General features: G+C 33.4%; 1 protein-coding gene across 1 annotated transcript in view; it reads left to right on the top strand.

The window, feature by feature from the left end:
* Positions 1–14363, top strand: part of LRP1B (LDL receptor related protein 1B) — a 1772547-nt gene that overhangs the window by 1095652 nt on the left and 662532 nt on the right. Inside the window, exons 19-20 of the mRNA XM_054562474.1 lie at positions 2144–2224; positions 3315–3482. Coding sequence (XP_054418449.1) covers positions 2144–2224; positions 3315–3482 — 249 coding nt within the window. The remainder of the gene's footprint in view (positions 1–2143; positions 2225–3314; positions 3483–14363) is intronic.

Here is a 14363-nt window from a genome sequence, read left to right as displayed (position 1 = left end):
GAAAGTAAGTGTAATTATTTAAGAGCACATGCACATTATAGGCATATATGAACAGAAAAAGTGCAACCACTGTTAGTATAATGAAAATGGTTTGAGCCATCTCGATGTAATCTGGCAGCCACGGAGAGAGGACTGGAATGTGTGAACAATGATGACTTCACTGTACTAGTCAATGGGAGCGGTAGACGCTGTTGAGTGAGCATGTGTATTTTGTGTCTGTCAAATTCAAAATGACTGAGTGAGTAGAGCAACAAATCTGCATCAAATTTTGCATGAAGTTTGAACATTTCTTCACAGAAATGATTCTAATAATTTAGAAGACCACAGCTTTGGGCAACTGGTGATTGGCAGCTTCATTCCAACAACGCACTCAGTCATGTATCATATCTCATGAAGAGTATTTTGGTGAAACATCAAATCACCCAGGTGACTCAACCCAGCTACGTCCCAGATTTGGCATCCTGTGACTTCTGGCTTTTCCAAAAACCAAAATCACTTTTGAAAAGGAGGAAATTTCAGACTGTTCATGAGATTCAGGGAAACACAATGGAGGGGGGTGGTGGCAGCTGATGGCGAGTGGGAGAACTGTGTGAGGTCCCAAGGTGTCTACTTTGAAGGGGACTGAGGCATCATTGTCTTATGTACAATGTTTAATGCATCTTGTATCTTCTTCAACAAATGTCTCTATTTTTCATACATGGTATGAATACATGGTATACAGGGCTGGATACCTTCTGGATAAACCTTGTATCTCATGGTTACAGTGGATAGAAGGTGTATGACTCATTTTCTTAGAGGCTGAAGGTACACTAGATTTTAGATTATGTTACTCATTTTTTAGATTTTTTTTTACCTTTTGGACGCTAATTTCTAGATTTTTTTTTTTTACTGTTTAATTTAGACATACAATCTAAGAAACAGAAAAAAACATCTTAAAGGTCACATACAAAATTTCCTAATCAGTGAAATATCCACCAAATGTCAGAAATTTCCAAATATTTGGGGTGGCTCTTTTTCTTATAAAACTTGTGATATTGGTTAACATGCTCTTGTTTACAGAAGAGAGATTTAAAATTGTAAAATAACCTGTTGTAGATGCAAAAAGACATCATTTTACTTTTGTAAAAATGAGATCTCATTATAGAGTCAGCATTTAGTTGTTTACTCATTTGAACCATAACTTACATTGATACTTTGTTAAAAGTCTCTGATTCATGTCTACTGTATAGCTTCTAAACATTAAAATCACTTACCTAAGGAGGGAAACATATTTTGACAATATTCATGTTGATTCCTGAAACATAAGCATAAGTTTTGATTATCTGGTCAGGTAACAAAAGAAACTCTTTTAGAAGTGTTGATTAAATCATGCTGGGGGCATTTTCATTTTTCTTTCTAGTACTGTTTTGCATGTCAGAATGTTTGTTGTGTTGCTGTATGGGTATTGCTTTTGATATAATCTTATATCTATTTATCATGGATTGCCTCCTTTATGGATTTATTTGTCTTTGAATCCTACTTAGGCTCTAATCACATTTTTTTCAGTGTTAAGAAAGTTAAATTTATTTAAAACATATTCAAGACATTCCTTTGGTAATCATGAAATTTACCAAAAATTTTTAATTATATCATACTACCTAATTTTATTGAGTCGTTTTTGTTTTGTTTTAACGTTCAGCTTGCAATATTTACATCTCTCAGAGGCAAAGTTAGATGTAACTTCCCTACTTTGGCTCTCTCTTCAGAAAAGGCCTTTTTCTTTTAAAACATAAATAAATGACTGTAGCACCAGAGTACAGAGCTTCATCCAGCTGTTACTCTTTGAGAGGAGGTTGAATCCCTTGGTACAGGGAGTTGACATCTATCTGTTTTACTTGCAGTATAATGAATCCAAACAGTTATCCATCAAATAATTCCCCTTGGCCTTCCATCACTGGAAAGTACTCATTTAAAAGATATTAGGAGTATACGTATCCTTAGTCCTCAAGAAGTTACTGTCATTATGTATTTTATCTAATGTTTCCTTTGTGTCATCTGTGGAAGACACAGGAAGTGCTCTGATCAAATTAACAAATGAGATACAAATTAAGTCAAGCACAGTCATTAACATATTTTCTATGGAATGTTTTTATATCATTCACAGAATTCCCAACTTGTGAGCCACTAACTCAATTTATATGCAGAAGTGGAAGGTGCATTAGCAGCAAATGGCACTGTGACTCTGGCAAGTACCAAATGTTCACTGTACTGCTCTGATTTGATTGGGGGTCTGGCTGTCTGTACTGATTTGCATCCTTCAGAGGTGGTTCATAAGAGAAGCTTGCAGAGCCAAGCAAATGGCTAGAATAAGTGGTAAGAGGGCAGCTGGCACATCAATAGGGATTAGCATTAAGGATAATGGAGCTCAATATCTGTCCCATGGGGCTATGATAGAGATTTGCTTTCAGATATTATGCTGGACACAGTCTAAGACTACAAACATGAAGTAAAAAGGAGACAGTTTAGGAAACGACCCTGACCATTAAGGTTTCCCAAAATATTTATGAAAATGTAATTATCCAGATGGTCTCAATTCTGTCACCTTGCTTTTTATGTTCAAAATTTTTTTTCTTTTACTCAATTTTATTATTATGCCAAATACAGATAAATGAATTAGATATAAACTAATGGTATCTCAGCCATTGATTTCAAAGTAATCTATTTCTACTTTATATTCCTCTCCCTTCCTTTCTGCAATAGTTGTTTATAAAAAAACATAAATCATTGCTAATGATAGCGTGCAACAATTTCCCATTATGAATACACACTTAGGAGCCAGTGGGGGAAGGGTACACAGTAGCTCTCATGTTAGAGAATGGGGAATGAGGGACTGAATTGAAGATAAAATGATAAATTCTGGCACATAGATAATGTAGTTCAAAATAATAATTTTCCATAAAAATTATGTTATTAGCTATATCATTTCATGAAATTCCTACAGTCCCAATCATCCTCCCACTTTATAATTATTTCATGTTGCATAGATTCATTCAGTTTGTAGTTAGTCAGTTCTGAGTGAAATAGAAATTAAGCTTCATTATTTAAAGTCAAGGATTTTTTTCCCCTTGGTTTAATAGCTGATTCAGATCAGAAGTGAAACAATATGAAGAAGAAAATAATTCTCCTATTATTCATGTGAAATGTTGATCACTGATTTGTCATTCCTTTTACAATAACAAAAGAAAACTGTATGTAGAAGGAAAAAACTGATTTTCATAAGAAAACACTTCTCTCTGGGTCAGTTTCTCTATACTAATGTTGATGCTTCTTTCCAGATGACGACTGTGGGGACGGGAGTGATGAAGTTGGCTGTGTTCTCTCCTGCTTTGATAATCAGTTTAGATGTTCCAGTGGCAGATGTATCCCGGGCCATTGGGCCTGTGACGGTGACAATGACTGTGGAGACTTCAGTGATGAGACCCAAATCAATTGTACTAAAGAAGGTTAGTAATTTGGTAAAAATGTGAAATTGTGCTTTAAATTGTTATATAATATTTGGAGTATTTCAGAATGGCTATTATATAAAAATATATTGCTCACCAGAAAAAAAATACATATATGTGAAACTGTGTAAAATAATTTGCTGATCTCTTTACCTTTCCTTTCTCTGGTTTCTCACTTTAATATCTCCTTACACTTTGATAACTTCTTCTGTGGCCTTTGCTTCTTACTTTCATTAACTGCTTAACCTTCATTAGATGGCTTTAGTTACTACACTTGAACCAACCTCCAATTTATAAATGGCCAAACTTCAAATCCATCACAAAGGGAAATAAAAAAATAAGAAGACAGGCATACTTTTCCTTATTTTTTTTTTACATGAAATGTGTTTCCTTAAAATAATCTCCTGAGAGATAATCTCCTATTAAATGTTGATGTGTTCCAAGCGACAGACTCTCGGGAAAGCAAGCTAAGAGAGAAAGGACGCCATGACCGTGACTCTCAGCATATCCAGGGACTATTGGACCCTACCTTTTGCATGAGTTACTTTGCAAAATGTGATAAACAATAAGGGAAAATTAATAAATTAGAAATCATGTTGGAAATATAGCAAAAATTATTAGAGTGCCAAACACTTATTCAATCAATAACATCTTTTTAAGTAGAACATTATTCATTCTTTCATTTCCCCCATAAATACTTATTAAGGACTTTTTATGTGCCAGGTACTGTGCTTAGACAGAAAAAACGGATAAAAGGATGAAAATTCACAGTCCCTGTTCACTTTTTAAAATACAACATGAAAACAGGCAAACAAGAAAGGGATTTATTTAAGTGTGGTAGTGCTAGGGAAACCATATATTGTGTAACCTCAAAAAGGAATAATTTTCCAAATGTTTTCCAGGGAGATATATTTGTCTTTTGTAAATATTTGACAACCTATAAAATATAAAGTATTTTCTCTGACATGATTCCTTTTGTCTTCTCTCTCTCCTCTTTATCTCACTCTTCTATTCTTTTCTCTCTCAATTCAGTTGGTTCCCTAGAATATATGAGCTAAAACATTTTGCTTATCATTAATCTTGCATGGAAAAAGAGTACAAAGATATTTTTCTTTTATCCTTTGTACATTTAAAATATTCATCTAAGGTGTGGTTGACATTTCATTGCAAAATTACATTTCAAATATAAACTGCATTTTCCCCTACCTCACAGATGTCTTTTAAGGCTCCTTATGAGGTATACACCTATGGCCTGCTGGCACTGCCTCCTAGTATGCTGTAAAAGATAAATTGTCCCAAAGTTAATTTACTTTCACCTAAGAATTAAAATCCCATTTATCTCTTTGATGTCTATTTATCACTAAGTTAAAATGCTCAGTGTACATTAAGAAGTTGTGGAGAAATTGCTTTACCCTCAAGAGTATCCAAAGCAGGTAACACACCCCTTGTAAGCTCTTTAGAGAATTTTTTGGGTTTGAATTATTATAGAATCAGTGACTATTTAATGTTAATGGGCTTCATCTTTAGAGCACTTCAATTTCACTAATACATCACTGTAAATGATACACTGTCAATGCGAACACTATGCATTTTTTATACGATTATGATAATACACTAAGGAAATGATCCAGATAATCTACATGATTCTTGGATATGTTTCAAGCAGAAGATGAAGAGAATTTCCTGAACTAATTTATATTTATTAGATTAAAATTTGTACTAGGATTCCCTAATCAAATACTATACTCGGCAAATACATGTTACATAACTGAAGAAAAGTAACAATGTGGGATGACTCTGGTGCAAGACAATGTAAAGTATTTCAACAGGCATTTAAATACTTTTATCCAACATTATTTTGATTATGTATTCTCACACAGAAGTTGTAAAATAACTATGACAGATAGAATTGTTAAAGCACATCAGAAAAGTCATTTTGTAACATGCAGTGTTTGTGAGGCCATTGCCAAGGTACAACAGAAATTTGATGCAATTAGTCATGCAATAATTCAGTCCCCAAACCTGCTGCGGAAGAAAGAACAGGGCATTTTTGGCTTGAGTTTCAAGACTGGCTGTCAAAACTGATCAAATCTGCCACGTAATTACTCAGGACTTTGCTTTACACTGCCTGGCTAAGCAAAGCATATGGCATAGTTTTTCTCAACTCGAATTGTTTTGAAAAGGGTAGAAATACTCTCAAATTAACTTTTAATAGTAAAGAAGCAAGAGAAACTAAGAAACAGAACACTCTGTATATAATCTCCATTTTAGAAAAATTTGGAATTTAAGTTCAATTCATATTTTCCCTGAAACTACTTTCAAAAAATTTCTTTAGTGATAACTTTTTTCAAAATCAATATGACTAATATATGGGAAACGTTCCCTCCTAGATGAATGTATACTCATCCCTTCCCTCTTAATGTTGTGCTGCTTTTTCCTCTCACTTTCAAACTCCCTTGCGAGGCAAAGGACGTGCAATATCTTTAGGAAGTGCTACATTGTCATAATTACTTTTGTGGGTGTGCGCATGCACTACAAGCAGCAGAGAACTAGGAAGAACTAGAAAGACAATCTACAACAAACTGAGTTTTTCCTTTGTTTAAATGCAGGTTTATTATTAATTTAGCTCTCATTTCTTTTTGGTTCTGAATCCTTTGATTGGTACATATTTCTATAGGGAACCATCTGTAAATCTACTGGGTAAATAGTTTTCCATGTGGAAAAATAAGTGAGGTTGGACCCTCAAAAACTCCCTGTGAAGGAACTTCCTCTATAGTCTCAGTTCTGGCTGTTTATTAATGTATTGAAAGGTTTTGTGAAAAGGTGATTTTACTTTTAGGGACATTAATAATAAAGTTAAAACAAGAGTTTTGTCTTTTCTTACAAGTCTTTAACTCTCTGGCTAGAACCTTAAAAAAAAAATCTCTGGCCACACTTCACATCTATAAAATACAATTACATAGAATTAATCTTATCTCATTGTTGACAGTTTAATTCACTTGAATTATGTAAATTTTAATTCTTATACTCTTTGGGAACAGTCTCAATTACATTTCATCCCAAAATAAGCATTTCTGAAGTAAACGTGAAAATTGTTCAGTACCATTAGGCAGTTATTCCTTCTGTTCAATTTCATCCTGAAATTGTTATACAAATAGGTTCAGCATGGACTTGATGGAGAAGGAAAGAGGTTTTCTCTAGAATAGATTTTGCCTGAATTTTGTAATTAATTCTAAGTACAACTTAAATATCCCTCAAAGAATTGGATTTTTCTTCACTTTGAAGACAACAAAGATTTATGGTCATTGTTGTTAATGCCTTTTTGTTTGGCTGTCTGAAAAGGGACTGTTTCCTGCCTAATGCTCTAAGTGTGTGAACTGGGCGATGCCGGAACATAAACAATTTTGTATTTACATCCTGATAACAAATTAATTGCAGATTTAAAATTAAGTATGTCTGGGTGTTCAATTTTGATTTATTATGAATAATTTTAACAAGTTCTCTTTAATGACAAGCAGTTACACAGATAACATTATTAATATGCACACTCACACATGCTCCTATCTTTCTGTTTGTACCTTTAGCTTTGGAAAGTTTGGAAACTTCCACTTTTCTTTCGAGGTTTGTCCTCATTCATTCACCATTCGTTCATTTATTCTTTCACCTTACTCCTTACTTGTTCTCAAATTTAAGAAGGAAACTAGAATAACTTTACATCAACTTTGTAGTTTCCTAGTCAAGTATAATATTTGATGGGCAGAGAATGCTCTGTAAATAATTATTGAGTGAAAGAGTCTATCTCTTAACCAAAACAGGTGATTTTACTCACAGAATTCAACCGCTACTTGTTTTTGTCTTATTTATCTTGTAACTTTGATCTGTTTCCTCACTTTACCTCCAAATCCTGGAGTTTATTTTCATGAAGATGTACAAGACCTAGGTACACTGATCTAGCCATGCATATTTTTTAATATAATGTAATTTCTTTCATTTATTGAATAAATATTTGAAGTTTCAGTCCAAGAGTTAATAAAATAAAATAGACAGGATATCTCCCTTATCTTTTATAATTTTGTTTGTTTAAGGTTTTTCTACCCAATAGTATATTCCAGAAAGATAGGAAAAGTTGAAATCTTTTTTTATCTATTATTTAACAGAAAGTGTTAGTGAGAAGGTTCCATTAGTCACAATATTGGAAGAAAAGAAGGGAGTTAACATATGTTGGTGACTCATTCATTGCCAGGCACCTTACATTTGTTACTCTATTTGATCCTCACACTAAGGATTAAGTTAAAATGCTTGCTTAGGATTACACAGATGAAGTTTCAAACTAAAGTCTGCTCTTCATTCTTCCATCAAGACATCTCCTTTTGCAGCTATTGAGTTTAGCACATTTTTCCCCCTAATACTCTATGAAATAACATCTACATGTTTCCCAAATAATTACTACATTGTTCTCAATTACATACTCAATTTTCCTTTAAAATGAAAAAAGAAAGATTTTTTTTTTTTACTTACTTCAGGGCATTAATGAAATTTCCCAAATGGCACTACAAGGAACCTGGGCCATTACATTAAATAGACACAGTAAGTCTGTCTTTCTCTTTTTGTTTTTTTCCTTTCTTTTTATTTTCTTTTCTCTTCCACAAGTCTCCCTGATAAATTGGATTCTGGCACTTTGTCATTGGAATGGCTGTAGACGTTCCCACACAGAAAATTTCTTCAGTCACCCAAATAATATACTTGTCTGCCATAAAAGTTTTATCTCATAGATTTCAGAAAATATAGGAAACTGGAAAAAAATTTAAACATAATTTAGCTCAGTTCTTTTATTGTGCATATGAATAAAAGGGTTCAGCTAGATAAAATTATCCTTAGATAACAAAAACATTACGCTGCATGCTGGAGGATGCTGATAAAAAGTTTTGTTAGTGATGTTGGGACCGAGGTCTTTGATCCATAAAGGCATCTTCAGTAGGGATTTTGGAATCAAATAGTTATGCCAAGTTCTTTGTGGAAAATCCAGTAAAGTATGACAGTGTTGTCAACCAAAAAGAGACAATACCACTCAGAGAAGTGCAGGTATCAAAATTTGATTTGTAGCTGAAGACTTAGATTGCACATTTAAGCATAGAGATAGTGGAAAGTCAAACAAGCATCTTGTCTTCCAGTGTATGTCATATATCATCGCAGGTGAACCACCTTGTTTTTCACAGCACAGATTAATCCTAATCAATACCAATAAATACTGTACACAGCCAAACACAGTCATCTGTTTTGTTTTCCTCTCATGAAAATATTCTGAAGATACTTTCGATTCATATTTGTTAAAACACACAGTCAAAGAAAAAACTATTATTATTTTTCAGTCATTCGTTTTCATTGAGAATAAACTCTTGGCTTTGAATTTGGGAAAATAAGCAAATTGTATTATGGACTCAACAAATCATATAATTTTCTGTCCTAATTTTTTTAAAAACCATTTTCTTGTAATAAAAATATAAATTGTTTTCTGACAAAATACCATTTAAAGCAAATTTAAATTCCATCTCATTTTAGAAAAATATAATACCTGTTTTCAATATGTTGCAAATTGTCTGGCTTAAGTTTATTCTCTCACTGATTGTTTTATTTTCCTTAAGAAATGTTAGTGAGATATCAAAACAATGTTAATTATTAATGGAGTTTATCCATGGGAAGCCTCTTTTTGTTATTCAGAAAAGAATAGCTTCTTAAACGCAATTTTAATCTTAATGCTGCAAGCAACTTTTATATCAATATAAATAAAATCAACTGAAGCTTTTTTGAGAATTTATACTGTTTCTAACAATATGATTATCAGAAAAATGAAAGGGAATCAGATAATTACAAATATTTTAAAACAAAACATTAGAAAATCACTCATTAAAACAGGAAGAAACACACCAATTATTTTCATCTTTACTACACAGAAAGTTAGTAATAGATCCACACATATTTCTAGATAAATTTAGGTTTTCTATTAAGACAGTAATTGTGCACCTTGACCCTAAATAGAGTAACACAACATTTCTTGTTTTATAAAAGATATACTTAATAGTTAAAATCAATAAGTAACAAAAATACTTAATTTTAATGAAGAACCTCAGCCTGTTTTCTGCTCTTAAATAGAGCCCCCAAATAATGACAAGAGTGAATTAATTTTTATAGTCTTTAAGTTCTTACTCTTCAGTTTCCAGTTACAGTTAATAATCAGTGAAATGGTAGGACTCTAAACATTTAGCACAAAATTTAAATAAAATAAATAAATAGGCAAACAAAAAAGAGAAAAAAGGCATGGCTAGTCTATAAAATAATTAATTCACTTATCAGTAATTGAGTAGTACCTATGCTTTTGTGAAAATAAAGAAATAAGCAAAGGAGTAAAACTTTTCCTTTTTCCTATAGAAATAGTAGTTAACTTCTTTTAGGACCAATTTGAACTGTAGGCCTTTGTTTACTGACTTATGTGAATTATCAACTGAATTTTCACTTAGATATTCTATTCCTGCAAGTACTGACCAGATTTATTCATGTTTTGTTGGAGAATTCATTTCAGTTTTATGTTGGCATTTGTGTGCCATGGGCTTCCTAAGGAAAATTAATTGTTATTATCTGCATCCAAAACCTTTTCCCAAATAACTTTGGTGCATGAAATAATCTATTTAAACTACCATGACCTTCCTGTCATGGAATACTCATATTAGAATTTTTCAGCAGAGTGTGTTGTTATTGTCGATATGTCTGCATTTGAAGCAGACGTCTGTGAATCATAAACAGAATTGAGAACCTTTTATACAGGCTTTGGCAATTCTTTTCTCTGATAGAGCAGATAGTAAATATTTTAAGCTTTGCCTGTTGCAGTTCCATTATTTTAGCACACAAAAGCCACACACCATATATCTACAAATGATTATGACTGTGTTCCAATAAAATTTTATTTATAAAAATAGGTAATGGACCAGAATTAGTGTTCAAGCCATAGCTAGCTGACCCTTTATTTATAAAACCAGTGAAAACACATTCTATAGGAGCTATGTTTTTGAGTAACCCTAGATGCCCTTGTTTTATAGATCATCAAACTATTATGATACAAAGTTAAAAAATAATGGGGAGAAGAAAAAGCCAATGAAAGAAGAGATAAACCATTAATAATTTTTAAATGGCATTCTTTGGCCCTCTGTCAAATATATAGCTCATATGCTATACACATTCTTTCTTTATAATAATGTCATTATTTTAAAATATCAAATTAAATAATGTTTTCTTTAAAAATTGTTTTTCTAATAAATAGTTGATGCCTACTGTGAGCTAGGCATATTGCTAAGGCAAGAAGTAAATTCCAAATAAGAAATACCCACATTGCAATCTGTTTATTTAATATTTTACATCTAACGTATCTGTTAAGGAGATTACTTAATTTTAAGAGTGAGCAGAAAATTCTAACTTAATTCTAGCCAATTTAACAGATTAATATATTCTACTCACTTGTATTTAGATAATAAAGAATTTCATCATTCCCAAGATACATTAAATTCTAAATGAAGTGCTCATGTTTGAGTTCCAGACATAAAAACTTAATATTTTAATGAATTAGAAACAATGATTTGTTTGTTTTGTGGTTTTCATTTCAATACTTTAACTTACTGGGGGATATTTAGTATGCTGAATTAAAACTTTGTTTCAATATACTTTTTGAGTGTCTACATGTTTATATGTTTTTAACACTAAAAACATTTTCGTGCTAATATAATTGAATTTGTGCTTAAGTATCCACATATCATTTTCCATTTCCTTCTCTTCAACTTCTCTAACTTACCCAAGAGAGTAAACATTAAAAAATTGAAATATTGTCCTTATCTTATTATATAACTTTTCATTAAGTTCCATGCACCTATAAATGGTTTTAAAGTCCCATAAAACATTTTATTAGGATAATACCCAGTGGGGGCAACATATGGGGATAAAAAGAATTTGTTGGAACAAGTCATAAAACACAAAACAGCATGCCATTGGACATGTGTTGAGGTAAGAGAAAAGGAGAGGCAGTGAGATAAATAACCAAGAGATATGACACCTAAAATCTAAATGACTCGTGAGTACTTGGAGGTCCAATGGGATGAGAACAAGATGATTTATGAAGGAGGCCTCAGACTTGACTCCATTGTCAATTCACAGCTGAGATTATATACCATCAGGTAGGCAGCAGCAGCCCCTGAGGAATCCATTCTGCATTACGTGTGGAAGAGCAGGACAATATACCCCCACTCACCCCAACATAGCCTTTAGCCAGGCAGCTCAAGGGCAAAAGTAGGTTTTAATAAGCACCACTCTCCTAAGGATTTTTAGAAGCCAGGTATAGTCTAACTTCCTTTGGTGAATGTCAAGGATCCCCTCAGACAGAAGTAGGCCTACATTATATGCATATCTTTCTGATAAATGAAATAACTATTAATGTGCTGCCAAACTGATTCTCAGTAGTTTCAGGACAGGAAAAGAATATCGAGAAATCTGAAACGAACAGCTGCTTATAGGTGCAGGAGTTATTAATACATAGTGATTCATTGAAAAGTTAGGAACCTGGCAAGGAGTGAAACACAATGATTATAGGAAGTGCAGGAAGCTTTGTGCACATGTCATATATAGTGCGTTGTACTTTTCAAAACATTTTACAATGAATGACAAGTTAAAGTATAAACTCCATTAAGACAATTTTGGAAAGTTTTTTCCCGACTTGTCTGACAACTTAAATAATTTATTATATTTGCTGTACCATTATTAGTTATTTTTTCAAAAGGGCTTTCAAGTTTCTTATAAAACACAATATATTCTGACTATTAAAAATATATTATAAATATAATATTTGCAATCCCAATTTTCACAACTTTTGACTTTGGGATAAAAAAAAGATCTGTCCCTGTACAGTCTCTAGTCTTTCAACTGCAAATATTTAGTCACAATGAATTCATTTAAATGTTGAGATAGATTCCACCGTTGGTTTTCCTCCAGGGCTCTGCATTCATTAATTTATTAGATCCCCCAAATTGTATGCTGGATTTAAATAGCTTCAGGGCAAAAATACAGTAATATTGCATTAGTTTAAAATGTAACCAGTATCAGCAACATGAAAACATAACAGTAAAACAGCATGAGCACATACATATGAACGCAGTCATCATTTTAACACTCTTCTGGGACAAACGGTGCTATAAAGATAGATTGTGTGCCAAGCCCCGCAGCTTAAGCAGCTGGGGCTCGGAGGAACCACACAGGCCTGGATCCGACGTTGGAATGGCCATCGCAGGCTCCTCAGAGAAACGCAGCTTGTCATCCAGGGGAAAATCAACAACTGTTAACAAAAGTTGATTTCATTTGGCAAAGTTACGAGGAAAAAACTCCATAATGTTTTCCCGTTTTCTGGCAGCGGAGGACAACATTTCTAAACATCAATGCATACCCAAACCTAACAGACATTAAGAAATAGGTTTAATATTTTTAATTTACTGTGAGACAGTAGGATGAAAAGAGGGAAGGGAAAAAATATGAAAGTGTGTGTGTGTAATAGTCTACCTGACTTTAGTATAAACTTGGGGTGTTCAAGTGAATGAACACCCATGTATGCATCTAGTCACATTGAGTGTGTCTAGGTGCACATTTCTAAAACCCCTTATAAATCTAAGGAATCTTATTAGAGACTACATTCCCTATTTATGGTTTAAATGCCCCCAAAATGATCTATATAAACTGCATATCTGAACATATCAGAGCCTAGCTAACGGTCTTTCTAGATTCCCAGTTGCTTTTAGAATTAAAACCAAACAATTTAGTATAAGTATACAAGGCGACTCACGGTCTAGCCATTACCCGCTTTTTAGATTTCTTTTTATCCTGTCTTCCCATCACGTACTACACAAAATTGTAATAATGCTACTGACTTTGTTCATAAGATTTCCTTATCTGAAATCCCCGTGTCCAGGTTAGTTTTTCCCTGTGCATCCTTCCATGGTGCTCTCTCCTACCAAGGTACTTAGAACATTGCTTTGTAACTGAGCACATCACCTATTTCCCTACAGCCCCACTATTTTATGACCTTTTTGAAGACAAAAACTATACCTTTAATTTTCACCTGGATTCCAGCAAAAGCCACTTCCTACTTCCACTCAATCATCATCTTTATTTTTTTATATAAATAACCATTGAGAATGTTTAATAATAGAGATTAAATTATATCATTACTCTTGTGTTTCAAAATCTTCAATAGACAAATACCTGTTGAAGTTATCTTTCCATATGTGTTGACAGAGCCCTACAAGATCCAGCCCCTGCCTACTCTCAGGTATCATTTTATTCATGCACCATCATTCACTTCCTCCTCTTTCTGTGTAAGCCATGCATTTGTTGTTCCCTCTGCCTACTATGTTCTCTACTTTAACTTTTTTTTTAAGATTTTATTTATTTATTTTTAGAGAGAGGGAAGGAGGGAGAAAGAGAGGGAAAGAAACATCAGTGTGTGTTTGCCTTTCACACGCCCCCTACTGGAGACCTGGCCTGTAACCCAGGCATGTGCTCTGACTGGGAATCGAACCAGCGACCCTTTGGTTTGCAAGCCGGCACTCAATCCACTGATCCACACTAGTCCCTTACTTTTAATGACTCCCTATGCTATCAGGCGAGCTGACACCTGCTGTTGGATTTAACTTTGGAACTTTCAACAGAGTTGGACCTTTTTCTCCACTCCCCCACATAAGTAACAGAGAAGCATGGATGATTCTTTTCCTTCATTTGTTCTCTTCTCAGATATCACTTTCTCAGAGAAGCTTCTCTAATCGCTCTTGTCAACGTATCCACTATACACAAGTCACT

Source organism: Pteronotus mesoamericanus, unplaced genomic scaffold (genome assembly GCF_021234165.1).
Source record: "Pteronotus mesoamericanus isolate MK-2021 breed Mesoamerican mustached bat unplaced genomic scaffold, CSHL_Meso_final scaffold_651, whole genome shotgun sequence".
Classification (NCBI taxonomy): domain Eukaryota; kingdom Metazoa; phylum Chordata; class Mammalia; order Chiroptera; family Mormoopidae; genus Pteronotus; species Pteronotus mesoamericanus.
The sequence above is the reverse complement of the archived record's forward strand: the minus strand, read 5'-3'. Positions and strand labels throughout refer to the sequence as shown.